We start from the raw sequence: 24,020 nt of genomic DNA, 5'->3' as shown, positions 1-24,020 counted from the left end.
TTTGGTTCGGGTTGGCTTTTTGGCATTGCTTTTTCCACCTCTGTCTGAAACTTCGCCTGACTTCCAAAAAACGAAAAAGGTGATTATCTATAGCAGGAGGGTCTTCCGAGGTTTTTACAGAGCGTGCGAATTTCACCTTCGTGTTGATGAAAGAGCGGGCCTACGTTTCGTAGATTTCAATTTTTGAGGCAAACGGGTTGGTTTCCACGGCGCTGAATTGCGTCTAATCCGCTTTCCTCCGGCGCGTGTGGCAGTTGTTCGAGGCAGGGCTAACGCGCGTTAGGCAACGATCGCTGCCCAAGGTTTCCTGCCTATTGTGCCATTCGTAGATTTTAGCATTCTTGACAAACGAAAGGCCAGATCAGTGTCTCCAGACGCTGTTACCGATCGGCTGGTTGGAAAAACTGTATTTAAGTCACTTAGCTGGCACGGCGAGGGTGGGGAAGGAGAAAGGGGTGAGCAGGACGGCGGCAGGCCCTCGGGCCGCTTTAGCGACCGGGCACATTAAGGCCGCGCCGACCTTCAAGGTCCAATCCACGATGCGGAGCTGTAGCTCCAGTTGTGGGCGGTGCACAGCGGCCTCCCATCGCTCCTGTGATTCTAATCCTATTCTCAAGGAATGCAGCGGTTACTGAATATCATCAGCATGACGTTAGAAATCGTCATCAATTACGACCTTTTCCTGTCTCTTTAGCGTAGCCCCACGTGCAGCTATGTGCGTTGAAATTCCCGACTATAACGAGAGGCGCTGTTTTTGCCATTTCTGCGGCCTATTGAAACATCTAGTCAAAGGGCGTCGTTCTTTATTGTGGTCGACTATAGATGTTTAGCACATAGATGCTTCTCTGGTGCACGAGCTCGGTAAAAGTTCAACAAAGGTGTGTTCTATCTCAGTTGTGGGTTCCAGGTCTACTTTAAGAGCTGTGCAGTCTTTGTAAACCAAACACATGCCCAGGAATTGTTTTGGCGTGGACCCCAAGTTTTTCCTCGGTTTTTATCGTCCTGCAGGGCTGTAATTTGGGGTTCGAGTTCAAGGAATCGATTTGTTGCCTTAATGAGGCTCCTTTTTTTCAAAGCACCTGCAGTTGCGCTGTCATGGTGGTGAAAAGATTGATTTCGTAACGAGAAAGTGGGATGCGCGTAGACACCACAAAACTAGGCCGTTCACCGAGGGAGATACACTCGGCACTGTTCGCAGTAATAGCCTCGGATTACATTGAACCGGAGTTGGAGATTCGAAATTAAGGCTGCTCAGGGAAACAGGGAGCTTCTCGGGGAATGATTGCGTGGTCTACTGTGGGATCTGGAGTCTATATAGTTGCTCCATCGGGGTAGAGTTGGGTGGAGTAGTTTTCGATGATACCCTATTCAGGATATTTGCTGCAGTCATCCAGCAGCTAGCATGGCTTATCAATTTTTGCAGTTTTGCGCGACTGGGAATAATGAGTTCCAGAGGATCGATATCAAGGTTTGATACCTGCACGTGCCAACGATTACCGACGCAGCTTGCTGGATTCTACTGACTTCGTCACACCGAAACCAGTGGCTACTGCGTCGGCGCATGTGCGCATGTTCCGGCTCTCCGACTGTGGTGCACTGATGCGGCGAGGCGTATAAAAGCTGAGCTCCTGACACTGGACGGACTATTGCTCGGGACGATTCAAGCACGAACGCATCGGCTCAACGCTCATCATACTTCTCATACTTGTATTTTTTTAAACACACATTTTCTGTCTGAGTCGTCCTAAAGCAATGGGTGATGATGACGATGATGATTATTATTATTATTATTATTATTATTATTATTATTATTATTATTATTATTATTATTATTATTATTATTATTATTATTATTATTATTATAATTATTATTATTATTATTATTATTATTATTATTATTATTATTATTATTATTATTATTATTATTATTATTATTATTATTATTATTATTATTATTATTATTATTATTATTATTATTATTATTATTATTATTATTATTATTATGGGTCCAGTAACCCGCCTAACACAAAAGAAAAGGGTGAAAAGCTATTTGATAAGGCTCCAACTACTGTGAAAGATGTTGGACATTTTCTTTTGAAGCTCAACAGGAAGTTGGAAGCCTTGGGAGATAATCTCAACCATAAGCTTGGCTCCCTGGGCGGATCAGTCGAGTTTATGAATGAAAGCCTTGAAGAATTTAAGAAAGAACTGGCCGAAGCTCGTCAGGAGATACGTGAGCTTAGGGAAGAGCAGAATAACTTAAAGCATGAAAACAGTGAACTTTCTAAACAGCTGCAGCCTACTAGAGCACAGCTAAGCGAACTTCAGCAGTACAGTCGCAGAAATAACCTTGAGTTTGAAAGACATTCCTTCCACTGACAGCGAGTCACTGACTAGCATTGTTTCCGCTCTTGCCACGAAGGCTGGAGCGGAGATAACGGTGAACGATATTGACATCGTGCATCGAGTGTCAACAAAAGAGAGGAACAAGTCTAATATTATCGTCAAGTTCAGGTCATGTGATGCCCGTGATAAGCTACTCGAATAGGCAAAAAAAAAAAAAGGTACACACGTGGAGACACAGACTCTTGGGTGCCGCTGCAGGGACTTAACCCCAAGCACCAAAGCACACGAAATTAATAGACAGCATATTGAACAGGAAACCTGCAAGATCTCTTTATTAGGTGGATCATGAGATATAATATATAGCATGTGTATATATAATATATATATATTGATAGAAGTACAATGTATAAGCTTTTTTCTTTTTCTTTTCTTTTTTGTTGGAAGGAAAGAAATGGGAATGGGTGAACCCAGCTCCATTTGAACTGGCCTCCAGAGCGGGATCTCCTCCGTAGAAAGCACCCATCGTAAACAGCTGATTACGTCTTTTTATTCAGTTGTTTTTCTTTTTGTTTTACTGCGCACTCGTTCTGCGCCCGCGAAATAGCGTGCGCTAAACAACATCAAAAACAGCGCGCAGTGATGAACACAAATTAGCTCGCTGTCCACGGCATTGACATCCGACGGGGTAAAGGCCGGTCAAAGCGCTCGAACAGAGCTGTTGCTCGCCAGCGTACATCGAAGCCGTCGATCAACGCACAGTTTAGGTATAGAGATATCGATTGTATCACAGGCACGATTTCACTAAGCACCAAGTACTATTCAGAGTGGCGCTGCGTGTTTGTCGAAGACAATGAGAGCAGACCGTTTAGTAAGAAATCCAAGCCTCGGTTGTATATCTGTCTCTTCATTTCGCTCATCTATCTGTCGCGACTGCTCAGTATCCTTTCGCTCTTCGATTCTTTCGCTTTTGAAGTGACTGTTTTACTGACTTGCCCAGCTATCGGTTAAGTGAAAAACATTTCCGCCTAAGCAGTCACTTTCAACAGAATAAAAAGACAAGAAAAAAAAATGGCTGCTAATATGAAATGCGTTCTATTTCCTGGGTGAAAGCTATAGGACCTAAATAAATACATTACGCTGTCGAATACAGCTGGTGATATAAATCCGCAACTATTACAAGAGGACACGAAGCCAACACTAGGCAAGCTGTAAGCGAAAATTAAGTGTGAAAACGGCGTCACCAAATCAGTTAATCAGCCACTGAAATCGTAATTAGCCCCGTGAAACATTCCCGGAAGCGCTTAAAGTTCACAAATATGAGCAGCGAATTTTAAACCGTCTAACGGACACCACTGCTCTAAATTTCAAAGCATCCCAGATGTGGAAATTTCCGGAGCCCACCACTACGGCATTCCTCCTAGCCTGAGTAGATTTGGGATGTTAAACCCCGTAACTCAACCAAACCAACATCACTTATTTTCGAGTGCTCAGAACGTACGTATGTGGCTGTAAAAAATAGCCTCATTTTCCGATTTCCTGCCCTTTATCGCTTTTCTTATAGTGCATGCTTTAGACTTACGCCAAAGGTTCCCTGCCATAAATATGTTTTTCCTGCTCCAATAAGCAGGTTCCCGAACCGTACCTGAGTTGACCGGCTAACATTTCCGTCTTTCTAAACCTTTCTCCCACTATTTCAGTCATCTCGTCTTGTGACAAAAACTAAGACACGAATGCCAACAGCTTGTAGTTTCTCTGACAGTTGTCTCCAGTGCCAGTTTTAACAACTCGCGTAAGGTCCCACGTAACATCGTATACGGCCGCAAAAATCTATCTCACCGCAATGTCCGAACACTTATGAGTACATGATCACACAGAAACCAATTAAACCCATTGTCGCCCAATGGGTCGGGCAAACGGAACTGCCTCGACTAATTTTGCCACTAGACGCGGTAGTCAAAGGGAGCTTTAAATACGAACATACGCGCTTGGCAACGTTTAAAACTCGTTCTCATCTGGAGTGCGCGACGCCCCCTTCGTGGCTACATATTCATAAGTTCTGAAGTCGATAGAAAAAACACGTCCATACCGAGAGGTGCTAAGAATCACTACGCATAGTGCTTGCAATGCCAGACAACTATAGCCTATGGTGTACAAACGCTCTAAGCTCTCACTCTACTTCACCTGCCGGGCGTTCGCTCCGGGCCTTGGCTGGAACCCCTAATGAGTGCGCGTATCAAGTGAACAGTGTGCTATGCTCGTGCGGGGTACACATTCATGATTACGTGTGTGAAGTGCGCGCGAGGCGACTGGTTATGCGAGGCTCTGGACACTGCGCCAGCCGCGCTAAGTATTGTGAAGTGAAAAAACTTGTGGTCATTAGAGTGGTGTCGGCGCGAGCCTTGCGCCGCCGGTGCTTTCAGCTTTGTCGTGGCATGCTATGCGCGTGGGTGCTTTAGAGTAAAAGCGTTCGTGGTCAATAGGCAAGGACGTACGCGTGGTGCGCAATCCATTTGTGCGCGCGTGGTGCGCAATCCGGCAACAAGGGAGCCCACGGCCTCATTGACCCGCTTGTATTAGTAAGTAGTACAGCAAGTCAGCGCATGATTCGGGCGCCCGCTCAATAGAACACCTTAAAGAATACGTGACGGCGAGACCTTGCACTGCAATGTGCTCTCGGCTTCTCTCCGTTCGGTGCTGTGGAAACTGTGGTCTGCGTAGTGCTGCGTTCCAGTTACCGGAGTAAATGAGAACAGTGTCTTAGTACAAAAAAGAATTGAACTCGCCGGGCGGGGTGGCTTTGAGAGAGTCAACAAACATGCACCGGAACCGGACAGACCGATCCGTGTACCCGCGGCAGTCGGTAAAGCTCTAAATTTTATTTTGAGAGATTTTATAGGCCAGTAGACGTAGTTTGAGGGAGAAGTGTCGGGGCTTCTGTTTTAAAAAAGGCTTTTTTTTTTTTTTTAGTCTTCGAACTACTTTTTGGTCTCCAGTCAGCTCGCTGCTGTTCATGAAAGTGATTTCGTGAAAGAAAACCAAGCATATCGTACGAATGACTTAAGTCTAGAAAGAGGAGCCTAAGTGCTGAAACGATACTTTTCATTTTATATAATCCAATAATGATTAGATTTTATTGAGCGCGCTGTAAGGTCATTTTAAGAAATAAAAGCAGAGTAATAAGTATTTATCACCTGACATTCTGGCGGTTGATGCTCTTCTTGCAGTATTCTGGTTTTAGCAATTTTTTTCCAATCCTCTCGAAGCTTATTTTATTTCTCTAGAGCTAGCTGCGAGTGAAAAATTGCATTATATACTCACATTAAGCTACAAAAAGGTTGCAATTGGTCCACTCAAAACTAATGTTTCCACTTCATATTATGGAAATCAGGAAAATCCGAAGGTACGATACGTCATTTGCTCATTTCATTAAAAAAAATCCTATATAACAAGTCTATCAATAAATAATACCAGCAATATTTTGAGTCAGAAAGGTATATTTTGTGCCCTTGCACACTAGCTCAATATTGACTGGGCTGAATATGACCAGCGTACACCTAATACATCTGGAACAGTGCACAGCGCCTAAAGAGATCAGCACTCTGTGTCAACCCTTTACCGTGTTCGAAAATGGGCCAGTGGGCTATTCTGTAAAAACCGCGCAAAGATTCCGCCATTCGCTGAATACTGTTTAGGCGATTCGCGGACATATTCGCGAGTGGTTGCGAGAAAGACTGAACACCGTATTGGTTTACCCAAACAACCTCATTCATTGTACACCCTGTCGCCATTCGCGAAGTGCTCGCAAGGATAGGACACAGAGTAACGTCTGCCGCAATGACTTCCACCTTCTATTAATAATCCGCCTTTTCTTCGACGCGACCAAAATAGTTGTGGAGTGCCGTGCCGCGTTTTCGCTCATTTACTTTTTACTTGTGCGTGTCAATTAAAGTGCACGAAGTTTTGATGCGTTGTACGAGGACGCAGTGTAGAAACCCTGACAACCTAATCCGTATAGTTACGATCAAACGTTTTGCGAATAACTTGCGCATGATTCTAAATGTGCAGCTTTAAGACACTTGATCACAGTTCGAGTGAGCGCGAGCCATTATAAAAAAAAAAATTATGAGACACAAGCTAAGCCTTTAAGGGTATACCATGACAGCATTTACGGCTCCCATCTGCGGCTCCTTTTAGGGACCCCTGTTGATATAGATTCATTTTGCTACACATTTCTTCCTTATTATTTTAATTAGTGCCTCTGTTATCTCATTTATACTCATTAAAGTAGAGTGAGGAGCTACAATAATTTGATAATGGCCATATAGATGCGCCTCGCTTTAATGAAGACGTACGAACATGCATGCACGACCTAACGGTAATAATGGAATAATTACTCACCGACATCTGCCCAAGTGTAGCCATAAAACTACAAAGAAAAGCGATATAGCTTTCACAGAAACGTCCTAGTTAAAGAAAAATTTGTCCTGATCCGGGGATTACACCCGGGACCACCGCCTTTCCGGGTGCAGAACTGATGGTAGGGCGAGAGCGAATTGATCAATAACTTGTAGTGGGAATGATGTTGGTCTGATATTTGGGGGAATCCCGCAAAGTGGAGTAGATTTGCAATAAGGGATTAATTACTCATTGACATCCACCCAAGCACGACCTAAGGGTAGAGTGCTTGACATGGAATCAAAGATTTTTTGGATGGTTGGACTCCCTTCTCACCCTCCGTAAAGTGCCCCTGTCAGCTCGACTGTGTCACGTGTTCTCGTGACGTTCGCACAGCCTGGTGACTGAGTGCTCGACTACAACACCTGCCACCTGACAGGGGTAGGCTCGTGAGTTTTCGAGTACAAACCCTACGCCGTTGACGGGAACCTCAACGCTGTCGCTTTAAGACTGCTCACGATTTAAGTAAACAACAGCTTGAAGGAATACAAAGTAAGTATAAATAAACACAATATCGCGCCAGCCCTTGTCTCCTCTTGCGGTAACTTTTTTTTTCGCTCATCACAGACAATCAGCTAGGCCAAGTCTTAAATCTTGCTAACTGCCCCCGCCTAAGGAGCCCACAACATAGTTTTCGCGCTGGTCGCGTTACAAGTATCCCGATCGGTGGGCAGCTGCAGATGAAAGCCCCACGAACAAACCCGCTGCATCATGAACAGAGTTGCAATAATGCCTCTGATCCATCATTAAGAAAAGTGATACCTCATCTTCCAAATCACCCCATTAAGCTCCTGAATAGTGACGTTAGACGCTAAATTCCTGCATTTCCGCCTGAAATATTCGGTCTTTACGTCAAATGGCACCCAAAAATAATGCACAGTTACGCCAGCAAGCCTAAATTTTCAAATTTTTGCACCTGACATCAGCCTATACGAAAAAAGCATTGGCTTCAAACAATGCGCCGTGTTCAGCATTAACAGCGATTCCTGCATATGAAAGACTGCAACGACTGCTTTCACTGAGACGCGGCATAGTAAAATTTCACAATTTCAGGCCAGCCGTTCGCCAAAAACGTATCAATGGGGGACAGTTGCCGTTTTCATACAATGAAAGCCACAGGGAGAAGCACGCGTCCCGCGAGGATTGGCTGACATAGCAGGGCGAGTTCTTTTCATGTCTTCGTCTCTCCTTCCCTCGTCGAGAACGTCGACCGATCTCGCCTCCTTCGAGCCACGGACGACTGTCGATGAGACCATGTTCGAAAACACGGGGCTTTGACGCCTAGACGCCACATCTTCTTACCCGAGCCACCTGAAGAAATGGAAAGAGACGAGAACAGTTGTCAGCACGTGTCTGAACCGTTACTGAAGCTGAGACACAGAAAACCATCCTGAATTTGTCCTTCAGCCCAGACGAGCGACTACAATATAACAAAACCGCACTTTTGTGGTTGAAATGAAAACAAAAAATAGCTATTCGAGTAAAGAGGCTGTTCAAGAAATGATTGTTCGACTCATGAGTGAGGACGATTTATGAATGAAGCAAATGAGTTCTTATGAGTAAACACCACAGCCCATCCCAGTCGAAAAAAACTACAGAACTTTGTCAAAAATACGACAAAATATCCTGTAGTTCTATCGTAACCATCAGATTTTTCGGTAGTTCTGTAGTTTTTCTATAGTATATTTCTGTTGTCTGTAGTTCTGTAGCACTTTTATGTTGTAACTACAGATATTTCTGATGTTACTACAGAATGTTCTGTTGTCACAACAGGTTTCCCGTCAGAAACCGCACAGAAATTCTGTCGTAACACCAGAAAATTTTCTGTAGTTTTTTCCGACTGGGATGAATATTTGTTCCCGTTAAAATAAGAAAAAGTAAGCATCAGACAGAGTGCACGCCTAATTTAACTGCCTAACTACCTCCTTGAACCCAACTGCCGGCTTCGAATGAAAATTTTAAGTTAACAAAAGCAAATACTCCGAGGCAAAACCTAAAATGGACTACTGCGCCAGATTCATGTTTCATCGCGGCAGATGTACACGCCTTAAGATACCAGCAAAACTAAACTAAACTAAAGAACTTTTCTTGTCAAGCTTCCTTGCCTTAACTTCTGGCTCCACCCTATCTAATGCTTAAAAATGCAGCAATATAGATGGACGTGAGAGTCAAAGAGGCCAGCGGAAATAACTACGTTAACTCAGAAGATGGGGCGTACATATCCGAAAAGAAAAGAAAAATACAAGACTGGAGACAAAAACGAACTATAATTTATCAGTCTGGGAGGACGTGATGACAGAGTAAAACCCTTTCACGGAATATCTAAAAGAAACTAGCACCACAAAACAAGCGGACCAACACAGGCGCAAAGCGGAGGACCTTATGCACCATATACGTAGCTGCCCGAGCCTTGACCGAGTTGGCGTGAGCAATAGTTTCAAAACTGCTTCGTTTAACTCTAACCTTCGCAACGCGTCCTGACGGCTTAGCCATCCCCAACGGTTCCGTCAAGCCTGAGTACGTTTTTTTTTTTCTCTCTATTCTTATTTTTTTCTTCGCAGTCTATAAACTGCGAAATTCCTGATTCAGAGTTTAACACGGAGCAACGCCTTGCCTCCGTAAATAAAACAAAAACAAAGCCGTCACCGAAAATGGCACCCGCGTTGCCGAGAAACCGACTATAAATCCTTTATGGGAACAGTGCCCCCATCTTTTTCTAACGCCGCATTATGGTGCGCAAGTAGATCGAATAATTTATAAAGCTGCACTTCATACAAGGCTGCTCCAAATCTTGTGAAAGGAGCGTGACGAACGATGTTTCCAAAGAATATTATTTTCGCTTAAAACGCTGCTGAAAATGTGTTCAAGCGTTAAACGACAGTTGCGCGAACGCATCAACCGTGGATTAAATCGCCTGGGGCTCTTGCCGCGAGTGGATTAAACGTCTTTGTCTTTTTTTTTTTCCCAACGCTGGATCTCTTATCAGTAGTCTCTGCGCAAACGTGGGTGGATCGTAGTTTTTGCAGTTTACTTTTCCGATTGACATGCGTTCCGCCCAGCGCGGCGAAAAGTTATGGTTTTAAAACCGGCTCAATGGCTCGAGAAAGCCTGGAAGAGATCGGCTTAGCACTTTGATGTCCTCGCTTGTGAAGTTGGCGGGTGAAGGCTGTCTTCGATGGAAACTGCAGCTCTTTGCAGTTGGCAGGCTCCGTTCGCATTTCATTTGGTGGTTTGCAGCCTCCATGCCATGTAGCTACTTCCTTATCTCTCCCTGTGCCAGTTCATGAGGTTCCATTTTTCAATGACGCAAACTGCACTTGTGGCAGAAAGGGCGAAGGCGTTTATTGTGCTGTTTTCGCATCGACACTAAAGGCGGGTCGCAGTCGCCGATGACACATTATTGAAATCTTTATCATGGACGTACTGGGTCGGAAATAAAACTTCCTAAATATATTTTGTAATTCATTCTAGTTTCGTAATTCAGCATTCATTCTAATGAGTATGGGTGTTGACGATGTGGTTACGGCAGTGCAACTCGATACATGAGAGATCGCACGCACAGAGCTATTGTAACCAAACTCCCGGAATAGTCTTGGAAATTGCTTCGTGGCCCCTCCGGAGTTCACTAGCCTCTCTCTGCATGATGCTTTCTTTTTTCATCAGGCCGCCGCATAAAGCAGCTTTCACTTTGATCTTCTTTTTCTTCTTGCTGAGGATTCAGTGGCTCACGCTGCGTAGCCTTGAAGTCAACACGAATGGTGGCCTTGAGTTCGGCCTCACGAAGTATGGGGTACGGACGGATTCGCCGTTTCGCCCCCGATCATGTGCGCGTCGTAACGCTTGTGCAGCAACAATTAAGGTTTGTTATCGCCGGCCTTCACACGGAAAGTTGAAGGGGAACTTCAAAGTAGCCTGTTACTCTGCCAGCCAGCATGTGCTTAAGTGAGCCTGCAATTGTACTTGCGCACAGCGAACATAGATGATGTCCGACTAATTCAGGCGTGTATGTGTCCGCCATTCAGGAACAAAGTGATCCAGCTTGTATTGAGGCACATCCTAACTTGGGTGGGGAATGTTTTCAACGAGGGAATGACTTAGCAAAAAATATGCACTGCTTCCCTCAATAGCCGCGTTTAATTTCAAGTATATCTGTTATCACCCGGTAGCCGCTGTGGTTCTGCAGTTAGCGCGATCGGCCTGTGAGCCCAGGGGTGTACGTGCAATTCAGTTACGGTGCGGGCAAACTGCACGACTACTGTGAACTGCATGATGTTTAATGACTGTATCACGTGCATGGCGTTAAATAAACACCTTATACCATATTTTCTCGCTTCCTTGATGACCAGCTCACTGTGATAAATGAACAATTATTTTCTTCTGTCACCGAATCTCATGTTCTGCGCAAGGTGCTCACCACCCGAATGCGTTTATTCCTCCGACACTTCCTTCTAGATTGACCTTGTCCCAAGAATCTCTCAATAGACGCTAACCTGAGACAATGGCTTTTCGTTTACACCGTCGCCATCTCGACCTTCTCAATATCCTCACCCGTCCCCTGTGATTTGGCATGCCTAGCTATTAGCCCTGGTCCGACGTCTTTGGCGACTAGTTTGGAGCCAAATGAGCTTTATTACTGCAACTACTACACTACTTCACTACATATCCCAATGACACACACTTATAACCCCGTTCCTTTGCTTACATTCATTAGTTCATTACCTTGGGTACAACGTATCATCATATTGAGAGCTAATCACCTCTAGAAGACCGACCTCCTCTTGTTGTTGCGTCCACCGCATTGCGAACAAACTGCAGCTGCACGACCGACCTCCTGAACTCTTTGAACACAGTTACCTTCTTTTCGTCCTCGAGATGTAAGTCGTTAGCGAAATTGATGGAAAACAGCAGCTCGCTGACGCTCAAAACATCGCTTTGGACTAACATGGCATCGTACTGCTATATATCTTGAAAACCACAGATGTTACTCGCTTCAATGCCACTCGTACATTTCGCGCTCATTTCCTATAGCCAACATACAGGCACAGGCATTATGAAATGGAACTGCTTACCCTAACGAACTACTTACTCTAAATGACCCTAACTTGAATTCGAGGTTGATTAACACAGATCTTTTTTTTTTTATGAAAACAGATACGCACTAAAATGACAGACAGCATGTTCAATATTTGAACATGACGAGTGATTCTGGGTTGCATGATAACACAGTGTTCCGTTTCATTCGCGCCCGTACAATTAAAATCAGCGTTCTTATGCACGAAATCCCAAATTACCTGTCCTATTTGAGTGAGTAGCGTACTTTCGCATTCCCCTGCACAGTTTCCTTCTCAATGAGTGCGACTTTGTGAAATTTGGCGCTATGATAAATTACCTAATTACCGAGTGTGCATAAAATGTTCTCAATCATCATTTTTGTGCTTGCACCCATTCCATCAGTTTCAAACGAAACGCGCAAAAGAAATTTCAAACAAAAACAATAAAACAAGGAACTATTAGCCGCCGGGGAGAAGATACGGGCGGAGTCCACGAACACTTCCAAACAGGCGTCTACATGCCTCCGAAATGAAGGGCAGCTGCACTAGTATTGTTTTCTTCAACTGAGATCTTCTTTAGGGGTTCTTGTTCCAACTGCCTTGTTCACGTTTCACTTAAAGCTGCCTATCCGCACAAGTGCAATATACCGCATCTTTAAATATTGTTACGTGGTGACAAGAAAAGAGACGGCACAACATAGCGACAAGATGAACGATGATTTAATGTCTGGCCTAGCGCCAGGGCTCCTCTCGCGCCACTGCCGATCGTCTTCTTCGCATCAATATGACTCCGCTAAACACTTAAGCCATAGAAGCGATATAGCACTGAGATGAATGTCCGAACCTACTTGACAAGTACGACCAAGTCGACGGGATCCAAAAAAATGGTTTCCGTCCTGTCGTATTGCCAGATTGTTATTATTGCTACGTCGCCTGTTACGACAAAACTGTCTGTGGATTACAAGGAACTGCAATGCATCTCGAAAAGTTGCTATTTCTGAAAACTTCTATTTTTACTGCAAGACTGGGCCTGAAATTACTACACATAAACCAGTTTCTCTAGATTTTCGACAGTACAAAGCCTCGTTATTACGGAAGCAAAAAAATATAAAATAAAAAGCACTCGTGCCTCGCGCAGTTCAGCGGGGCTAGCTGATGTGCGAGCGGCAGAGGCAGCAGAGGTGGTGTCCCAGCTGTCCGTAGAGGCCTCCCTTTCTTCGCCACTTGAACAGCCCTTCCTCGATCAGGTTCTTGCCTGCAAAACGCGGAGTCCTGGGATGAGCAATGAGCCTGTGCATTTTGAACAAACGCGTCGTCGGCAGAGAACATCGCTGCATGCGGTTTCAAGACGCCATTCGGACAAGTTTCAGTAGTTAGCATGCGTATCCCCTCCTCTCAAAGTTGCGTGCCTGCAACGATGGAGATGTTAGGAAAGGCCCAGCCTAAGGTTTCAGGTTGTAACTAATGCACGCTTGAATATGGCAGTGGAACTGTCCTCCGAATGTACGTCGAAATTTGTGTAATGCTAGACGCTGAGTAAGTTGGCACACGTTCGTCTGAATACAGCAGCACATAAAACACGGGGCAGCACCAACACCAGATGAGGAGGCGGGGAGGGGAAGGGGGGAGCAGCTCCTCAGACTGGCGACTGTTTAATTGTAGTTGCAAGTCAAGCTTAGTCCCACTTCGTTCTTTTCTGTTGTCCCGTTTTATTTGTGCTGCTATTTTCAGTGGGAACAGAGAAATTTATCCGCTTCAATTTAACTGGATGTTTCAGCACATTACACTGTCACAGCACGAGAAAATGCCCTTTCGAATGCAGAAGAATTTATCGAAGCATATTTAATAATACCCGAAAGAACAAGGCCAAAGCCTGCCGCAATTCGCACCTATAGCTATTAGGCGAAGCCTTAAGTCTGCTATAGCCAGCATCTTCAGTTTTCAACGGTGAGTTCCAATCGGCGATCCAGATCATTGCTCTACATTTGCGAGGGAGCTAAAAACCTGCTACGGCGTCGGGAAATAAAATTAATAATTGAAACATAAACACGGCTTAGGCTGTACACGGTGTACACGGTGCAGTAAGGAGCGAATCGCTGCGGAGCGAGTTGCTCCTAATCTACAATTGGAGGACACGACGGGTATTATATAAATCGAAACTTCCCACTGGATGTGGAGTCCTGGTTATCGAAGCAATACAGCATGCTCTCTTAATCGCCGATTGAAATTCAGCGTAGCATGTCGCGCAATGACTTCGAGAGTGCGAGCATGCAAGGGGCTTGTAGAAAGTATGCGTGCACTGACAGTTGCTCTCGTGTGGCATGAACTCTTGCATTTCGGCGAGTACTGTCCGGACATTTTCAGCATCCCTGCAAAAGAGAGAACGAGGCAAGATACAAAAATTTATTCAGGAAAGTGCATCGAATCTAACTTTTTATCACGTGATGTTTCGAGCACTGCAAGCCGGAGAGTTCGTTTGTGTAGCGTTGGTCTAGTTGCTTTACATTACATTACATGAAACAGCATTACACTCTGAGCAAAAAAAAAAAAAAAAAAAAAAACATGGGCTAGGCTCTGGCAGGTAGCACCTGGCCACTGACATGCGTGGGAACTGACTTTTGCTCTTTTTGTGACGTCACGAGACCACATGACATGGTTGAAGCGGCGAACTCGGGCTTCTTTCAGGTGGGAAGATACGGGGAAATCGAACCTTGCAGGACGCTCGCATTCCGAGTCTGGTTTGCCATACCCCTAAGCCACGCAAGCACGTTAGTACATCTTGGCTAAGCCGGACATTATAATTTATTTTGAGTAGTCTTGCATATAATGTCAAAGCGTACGACTGTATATTAAATAGTACGTATGAAATAGAGAGGCCCAAATTAGATGGTCAATGATCAGGCGTTTGGCAAAGTTCTTGTACGTCGATAAGGCTCCGTAATTGGAGCCGCTGACACTGCTGCTTCATACCCTTAAAGCTAAAGTCGCCCCCCCCCCCCCTTTTTTTTTTTATTGCAGTCATCTGTCGCAGTCTTTCATGACATGCGCCAATTTTACATACAGACATCGCTGTCTGGCACGATTTTAAGTAATATCCATCATTTCTCACTCAATTATATATGCTCATCAGCCTCATATCCTTATTTCCCTTTTTCTCAGTACAGGGTACTAAATCCTAGCATTCTTCCGGATAACTTCTCTACCTTTTATTTCCACCTCTCTCCCTCTTTCTCTGCATGTGTTGTACATATTAATACGAGTCTTATTTACAGGTTCGGGCCGACTTGCCCCGGGTGCGTCAGCACGAGGATTCCGAGCTTCTTTTCGCGCTTGTCCACTTCTTTCTTGTTTTCTTTTCTTTTTCTTCTTTTTGAGCGTGTGACAGTTTGCATAAAACGTTTCCATTTTTAATTTTAATATTTTCTGACCCAGAAATAGTCTCCCATACTCCATGAATCTTGTTCCCAACGTGTGCCTAGCTGAGTACATCTCTCAGACGCTTTAAATTTGCAGACCCTAACGAGTAATGCCTGATGAGAGGACCTCGGAAGATAGCGCGATGATCTCGTTTTGCCGGACGTGCTTACCTGTCAATGGAGCGCAGTTCTTCAAGGTGGTAGTCTTTGGGCGGAGGCCTCCATAGAACGAGCTTGTCCAGCACCGCTACGCCTCCCTGCCCTACCGGCTCTGCAATCAACCCCGACACACAATCATCAGCGAGCGAAGCAGTCTGAGAGAGCATGCGTCTTTCATCTCCACCTAATACGTAGCGCGTGTGTTTACGGCCCGGGGCAGCGCAACAGCTGGGAGTCTGAAATATCAGGGCGTATACTGCTGGACATGGGGCTTCCATTCCAATATGTTAGGAAATACCTCGCTTGCAGTTTCGTCACACCCCTTCACATCTCGGGGTGTGACGAAAGCGTGCTTGCGTCACTCCTCGAGATGACCGGCTGCCCGAAGCAGAAGCGGCAATAAAAATATAGCCCAAAATGTGTGCGAATGTGCGGAAGCGCATGTGGATGCCCCTAATAGAGATGAATGCAAGCGACAGGAAACGGGGCTTACAAAAGTGCGTTACTTCATCAGACCTTACTACTTCCCGTTTCTTTCTACGACCACGTCGAGAATCGGTGAAAAGAAAAGTATAGAAGAGAAGCATGATGGAAAGGAGCAATTGCTCTGCCGCCCTAGAATGCAGAGAGCGAGGCTGTTAAAAGGCATGCGGTTCTTCGCAGCGGGCTGATTTCGAAAACAAGTGAGCGAATTTCCATATGCACGTTAGTCTCGTTCAAAGTGCATATATTAGCGTTCAAATGGTAGGTATGATCTCCTTACGCCAGTTCCCAGACGAAGGAAACGATAGAAAAATGAAAACAATATATACTTTTTATTTTTTGCCTTGGCATAATGATAGATTTTTCCGCTGTGTTGCAGTACTTTTCTGGAGTACCGGTAGCATTTTCCCGTATTTATGTTGCTACAACGAGGACATACCAGCCTAATATTACAGTAAGGTTTTCTTCACAAAACGATTTTGTTATTGCTACAAGTTGACGGCCAAAAATACTACATACAGAATGTGCGCAGAAATATCACTTGCATTTCTCGGCTGGGATGCAGCGCGTAATGGTTGTGTAACATAATAATTGACATGGGAATTAAACAAGGTCAAAGAGAAACAGTCACCGACCAGGAAAACATTGGCATATGTCGGACGATGAGCGGTGAACATCCTAAGTTATTTTCACACAAACCACGATGAAGCCACTTTTCATGCTTTCGACTTAAGCGGCCTTTAGTGTGTCGTGCAGAAAATATATATTATATTATATTATATTATATTATATTATATTATATCATATTTATTATATTATATTTATTATATTATATTATATTATATTATATTATATTATATTATATTATATTATATTATATTATATTATATTATATTATATTATATTATATTATATTATATTATATTATATTATATTATATACCCCGCCGGGGTGGCGCAGTTGTTACGGCGCTCGACTACTGCTCCCAAGGACGCGGGATCGAATCCCGGCCTCGGCGGCCGCTTTTCGATGGAGGCGAAAAATTCAAGGCACCCGTGTTCTGTGCGATGTCACTGCACGTTAAAGAACCCCAGGTGGTCGAAATTTCCAGAGTCCTCCACTACGGCGTCTCTCATAGCCTGAGTCGCTTTGGGACAAAACCAAACCATGTTATATTATATTATATTATATTATATTATATTATATTATATTATATTATATTATATTATATTATATTATATTATATTATATTATATTATATTATATTGTATTATATTATATTATATTGTATTATATTATATTATATTATATTATATTATATATAACGCCAATTTGCCCAGACTATAATTTTTGATCGCTTCTTTACGTCGACAGTAAACATAAGCATAATTGCAAAAATAAGTCGCCGGGAAAGCTTGAAGGGAGGGTCGTTGCCAAATTACGTTAAAGTAGTTCACCAGATATTTCCGTGAACAATAAAAAGATAAGGACCCCCGTGTTCCCCATGGCGTTCCTACGGTGTTGTTTCGGGAAACCCACGCACGCCTTTGTGAGCCGCATTTCGTTGTCGCAGCAGCAAGAACATCTTCCGGGACCATGAAAACGCTCGTAGGCAATTCGCAAACGCGTCTTTTCTCTCGAGAGCCGTTTTCCATGAAGTCTCCTTGCTCCTTTATTTTTTATTTTTTTTTATTTTTATTTTTTTGCATTGGACATAAAAGCCGCCTCGGGAGGAACGAATCGGAACAGCCATCCCGCATCACATTTGCGAAGTCCCCACGTAAATGGCACGCGGATCGTTAAGGGAACGCTCAGAATGCGAACAAAATATAAAGGAACGAACCTGGGCTTATATATAAGCTACATTGCTGAACAGGGATAAGATAGAAAAGGTGTGTTCCGCATGCAAACGGACTTTTAAGACACTAAAATGCGTATTGCTAAGATTTATTTGTTTTCTTTCATGGCACAAATTCAGTGTTTTTGCTTTAAAAACATAGATCTGTTTGGAGTCTTTATTTCAACTCTTTTATTTCTCTTGTTTCTGAAGGCTGCAGGCCACTCCCAGTGAACTACATCCCTCCCTTCCATCCCAATATTTGTTATTCCTCTTTTGCTTACTATTATTCGCCGTAAAAACAAAATGCCACTTGTAAGAGCATAAAAGGCCCAAAATGAAAATGTAAACCAGCAGAGGAGGTACTAACGTAATAACGTGGTACAACTTTATCTTTCGTCTGCAAACGCGATCCCTCATTTCACAACATGGCACAAATAGTCATGTTACTTGTCTGCAGATGATAGACCTTAAGCCAGCAGGGTCACATACTTTTAGCTACTAGTTAGTACGAGATAAAGTTATGGCTAGAGCGAAGTGAAAATGCTGGAGTCCTTCTCTCTCCACGCCTCTCCTTGTCCACGATTAACGATCTGTCTGCACACCCGAGGCCTGTATCGTGACTGGTGTCGTGCACACGTAAAAGTTTAAAACTATTTGTACGTGTCATATATTACCCCGCCGTGGTGAGGCAGGGGTCAAGGTGCCCAACTTCTGTGCCCAAAATGCAGGATCAAATCCCGGCTGCTGCTGCCGCTTTTCGACGGAGGAGAAAAGCAAGGCACCGGTGTCAGTACACGTTAAAGAACCCCAGGTGGTAGAACTTTCCGGAGCCCTCCACTACGGCGTCTGTCACAGCCTGAGTCACCTTGCGACGCTAAACTCCAGAACCCAAACCATATATTGTGATCACCGAAAGAGCCTCAGATAAGCGGGCGCAGAGTAACGTGCAGGCACACCCACGAAACGTTCTCCAAGCGTTCACGAAGCGTTCTCGAGCAAGGTCCGGCGAGAGCGCTCTCCACGCGCCAACAACCATATCGTCGTCGTTGCGGCCCACTGCCTAGGCCGCGTGGTGCTAGGCACGTGACATTAACCCCCTCCCCCCCCCCCCCCCACCCAATTAAAAATACTAGGCATCGCCTCGACGCGAAAAGAGTTTTGTAAAAGAAAAAAAAACCGGAACTAAGAAGAACCACACAATTACAGCACAAAGAGCATTACACAGCATGGACAAGATAGTACACGGAGAGCTGGTAAACACAGCGTCGACGACGCTCAGTCCCGCGAAAAGTAAGGCTTGAGCCTCACCACGTGCACGACTTCGGGCCGCTGACGCCGATGAGCCACTGGCATTGTTCCGTCAAGCACAACTTCGTATAGTTAACGTTGCTTAAGCGGTGGATGACTTTGTACGTGCCAAAATACCGATGCAGAAGCTTTTCCCACAGGCCCTTGCAACGCACAGGTGCCCAAACCCACACCTGACCACCTGATTCGTAGTGCATGTCCCTGCGACGAAGGTTGTAATGTCTATTTGTTGTAATGCTCGTCTCAGTTGTAATGGATCGTAATTAGTTGTAATGAAGGTTGTAATGGCTCGTCTGAGGCTCTTTTGGTCGTGAAGATATCACTATTTTCTTTCCTCTTTTTGTTTTGTTTATGAAATGGCAGCCAGTTTTGAGCAAACCTGCTGTCATTACTTCATATTTATGGCAAGCTAACTAAAGCTTGGGCAATTGTTCTTCTGCGGAACCTTTTATGACCTGCGTGCACGACAACAGCAGCCTTGTTTGTGTCATCATCATCAGCCTGACTATACCCACTGCAGGGCGAAGGCCTCTCCCATATTCCTCCAATGAACCCAATCCTGTGCTAGCTGCATCCACTTGACCCCTGCGAACTCCTTAACCTCATCCGTCCACCTAACTTTCTGCCGCCCCCTGCTACGTTTTCCTTTCCTTGGAATCTAGAGCGGCCATTGGTTATCTTCTTTTCGCACTGCATGTCCTGCCCATATCCATTTCTTCTTCTTGATTTCCACTGGAATGTAATGAACTTGAGATATTTCTCTGACGCACTCTACACGCTTCCTCTCTATTAACGTTACCCCTACCATTTATCTTTCCATAGCCCTTTGCGTTGTCCCCAACTTAAGTAAACCCCTCTTCGTTAGCCTCCACGTCTCAGCCCCATAGATGAGTACAGGTAATATGCAACTCTTGTATACTTTCCTATCGAGCGATACCAGTAAGCTGCTACTCATAATCTGCGAGTGCTTGCCAAAAGCGCTCCATCCTAATCTTATTCTCTTTGTTATTTCCCTTTCATGGTCCGGATCTGCGGTTACTACCTGTCCTAAGTAGACATATTCGCCTACTACTCCCAGTTTCGCTACCTAACGTAAATTGCTGTTCCTTCCTGAGGCTGTTGACCATAACCTTATTGTTCTGCGTATTGATTTTCAAGCCTACCTTTCTACTTTGACTATCTAGGTCATCAATCATAATTTGCCGTTCATCCCCTGAATCAAGGCAATGTCATCAGCGAATCGCAGATTAATGAGGTATTATCCATCTACCCTTATCTCTAACTGCTTCCATTCGCAGTCTCTAAATACTTCCTCTAAGCAAACTTTGAATAGTACCGGGCAGATCATGTCTCCTTGCCTAACAACTTTCTTTAAAGGAATTTTGTTGCTTTCTTTATGCAGATCTATGTTGCTGTGCAGCCACTAAAGATATATTCCAGTACTTTCACGTACGGCTCATCTATACCCTGATTTCGCAATGCCTGCACGACCGCCGAGGTTCTTACTGAGTCAAATGCTTTTTCGTAATCAGTGAACGCTATGTGTAAGGGCTGGGTATATTTCTAACATTTTTCCATCACCTGGTTGATTGTATGGTTATGATCGATAGTAGAGTACCCTTTCCGAAAACCTGCTTGATCTTTTGCTTGATTGCTTGCTTGAGTCTAAGGTTGTCCTGATTGTATTACCTTAGTACCTTAGTAAATTATCTTAGCAGTTACCTTGTTTGTATTCATGAGCCCGACGCAAGCGGCTCGAGTAGGGGCGAGCCAGTTGTCGGGCTGAATATGCCCGACACGTCCGGTTTTACTGAACCCGTTTCTGTCAGGCCCAGAGTTACTATATAGGCTAGCCCTAGTCGGGCCGAGCTAGCTCAACACCTTGCGCCGATCAAGCGAACCAGGCGCAGGTGGGAGACGAGGTATAGGAGGAATGTGCAGACTAACAGCTCGCGGTCCCGTCCCCTGCTGCTGCCTGATCGGCAAGGAGGCAAGAGAGGAGGCGCTGGCCTTCGGCGTATACATGCTCCTCGCCCACCCAGCGGGTAGGGTCGAGCCAACCTGCCCCTGAAGTCGGGCTGAATCAACCCGACTCCACGGTCATTTAGCTTTCGTCCCAACAGGCCGACTCGTCGGCCTATCGGGCAGAGTTCGCTTGCTCGACGGAAGGTACAGCGGCGATCCCAGCTCCGACAGACATGGGTTGAAGTAAAGCTGGGCGAGTCCGGGTGCCTCAGCCAGACAGCTGGCTCCCCCAGTCTCGACTCGCTAGCGTCAGGCTACACTGGGCCTCGTGTTTTCAACGTCTTTTATGCTTCTTTGCATAGAGGAAGAATAGCGTGAAAAAGGAAGACAACGGAGGAGAGGACGTGCACAAAATCTTTTCATGTTGCTCTTTGATTTTCATTTACATTGTGATTCTGTAGTCGTAGGCCTGCGGTTCTCTTTTGCATGTGCACGAATCCTACGAACCACAGGCCGACCAATATGCTTGGCTGTCGGCGGTCCCGAAATGCGGTTTGATGTTCACAGTTGTAAGGAAGATGGCCTCATGAGTTTCTGTGTTAGTGGCTCGCTTCTGGCCATCAGTGCGGTGCCATTCTAAATAGCGAAAATAGGCGAACGCGAAATACCAGTGCCTCCCGTACCACGATCACGTCGCAGACTGCGCTGTTTGCTGTAGCAATATAGCTAGCACTTCGTAATCCCTGTTTCGTGTTGGTTGTTGTTGTTGTTGCTCTCAAGAAATGTCTACGAAATCGCTCGGGGGGTCGTGCCTGCATACTTCGAAGTGCCTATTCTTTCAGTTTCCAGTTGTTTTTTCTTGTGTGTGTGTGTGTGTGGGGGGGGGGGGGGGGGGGGGGGGATGGTTGAACTACGCGTATCTGTAACTCCAGCCCTTACCTGCGCAAACGTAGTGTCTGTAATAAAACAGCGCGAAAAGGACTATGACGGAACAAGTAGAGCAACACGAGCGCAATTCCGTCTTCGTCTTTATCGCGCAGTGCTTAGCTTAGCCTCTGTACTAGCGAACTTGACATTCCCAACTTTTCGCTCTGTCTGAATGTATTGGAAAGCATTCAGCTGTTGAATCGTTTGCATGCACGCGTGCTTCATTTCTCCTGTGATATAGTCTCCTATAATCCCTTGCCCCTTAACCATATACCAACCAGTCCAAATAGATATATTTCTAATGCGATAAGCCCTGAACCACTCGGTCTTCGCATGTATCTAAAATGATAACTAGCACAAAAGCATCTGCCGAAATAGTTAAAACGGCAAAAAACTGCTTGCGGCTAGAAAAAATGCCGCTTTTGGACATATTATCGCTTTGCATACTCTACCGTCTGTTTAGCTGCGTAGCATAAGCCTTGATTCCACTGCACGATAAGCCTAGCCATATGACCGTATGCCTCCATAGTGCTCCCTCAGGACCAGCAGCGTTTTATTTGCTCCAGGCTCGCGGTTCCAAACCGATGTGCCTTCCTTTCCTCAAGACCTTCCTACTCTCCGCTTTTTTTCCTGGCTCGTCTCTCTCGTATATACCTGCACGAAGCCGTCTTGGAAAGCACGCTCAATTAAAGATCAGGTGAAAAAATGCGGCAGAAAACTTATTGAGATGAAAGGCAGTGTCCGCGGTGTAAGCCCTTTCCATGCATCAAACAGCAGCGAACCGCGAGCAAAAGTCTTCATCGGAGCTCCTGCTCCCTTGGTAAGAGCGAAGATATCATCAATCAAGCGCTATTGTGCTCCTGTCGGAGTTCCCAGCGGTCGACGGTTTGCGCGGCCGACCTGAACTCTGCTAGGTTTCCCGCAACGTTCGCTTTCTGTCCCGTGCTCCCGAGCACGAAGCTACAAAGGGCGGGCTCACATTCCTTTAAAGGAATGAAAGAAATACCAAAAACTCCACAGCCACTTCCCTTCCCTGTACCTTCCCGCAGCCGCCTGCCGCATCATAAGGCGAACTCTCTCTCTCTCTCTCTCTCTTACTTAGTTTTCTTTTCCTTCGGACTTGCCGTGTGCCTTTAGACATCTGAGCAGCTACCCTTCATAAAAATAAAATGACGCTGCATCGCGGAGACTTGTTCGTTTAATATTTCAATACTAGCCATCCGCGAACTTCGTTTGCCTGAAATTTATAGCAGAGCTCCGGTGATCTGCTGCGTTTTTCATGCCCTTATCGGTGGATGCGGCGCGACGAGAGGTCCCGCCATAATTTAACGTCCTTGAGGCTGCCTGCTTTCTAACACTATAGCGATAAGGTTTCCTCGAACAAAATGAACCATTATAAAGCTCGAACCAGCCATGAGATGCAACCTTACTTTAGTTAATTTTGATCTTTTGTCGATAGTAAAACCAAACTTTTTTTTTTGTCTTTTTCAGGGAACGAGAATACGCCCGCTTTTTGGCGCTAAAGCATTTGACAACACTACTTAGAGCCTTAAAAAGCGCGAAATCTCGTCAGTGGGACCTACTTTATCAAGCCAATGAAGCCCCAACACGTCAACTAGAAATCGGAAGAGAGAAATAAGGAGGTAGAACCAAAACATTAACATAACTTCTTTTTCAAATCTTTCTGTTTTGCATTGTATGTTTGCTTTCGCCGCAATGATTGAGGAACACAGTAAGCCACTTCGTTCTTCCATCTCGGCAAATTAGAGTGATGCTTGAAATCATCCGCACATTCTCTTTTTCTTTATATATATATATAAAATATCGTCCTGCCTTTAGTGGCGAGCAGTGGCCGGGAAGGGACAGGCGGGGTACATTTCAGGTGCGAAGAGTGCAACGCGTGCCTTGCAGAAATCATCTCAGCAGTGGCTACTAAGCCTACTTCTGTCTCGAGCTTCTGCGGATGAAGGCAAGAGGAGGTAAACTCACCAGGTCCAGTCTTTTCTGTGGTCGAGGACACTTCCCCCAGTCCTCGAAAGACAGATAACTCCAGTACATGCGATGTCTCCA

At 45.0% G+C, this 24,020-nt stretch overlaps 1 protein-coding gene across 1 annotated transcript in view; it reads right to left on the bottom strand.

The window, feature by feature from the left end:
- Positions 1–4,864: 4,864 nt before the first annotated feature.
- Positions 4,865–24,020, bottom strand: part of LOC146198932 (uncharacterized) — a 60,091-nt gene continuing 40,935 nt past the window's right edge. The window contains exons 4-7 of the mRNA XM_084594417.1: positions 15,440–15,539; positions 14,157–14,221; positions 12,982–13,107; positions 4,865–8,112 (exon numbers count right to left, since the gene is read on the bottom strand). Of these exons, the coding sequence (XP_084450543.1) occupies positions 13,001–13,107; positions 14,157–14,221; positions 15,440–15,539 (272 nt within the window). The 3' untranslated portion in view covers positions 4,865–8,112; positions 12,982–13,000. The remainder of the gene's footprint in view (positions 8,113–12,981; positions 13,108–14,156; positions 14,222–15,439; positions 15,540–24,020) is intronic.

This window comes from Amblyomma maculatum, chromosome 2 (genome assembly GCF_055883805.1).
Source record: "Amblyomma maculatum isolate TAMU_Amacu chromosome 2, ASM5588380v1, whole genome shotgun sequence".
In the NCBI taxonomy this organism is placed as follows: Eukaryota; Metazoa; Arthropoda; class Arachnida; order Ixodida; family Ixodidae; genus Amblyomma; species Amblyomma maculatum.
This window is presented reverse-complemented; position numbering and strand designations above follow the sequence as displayed.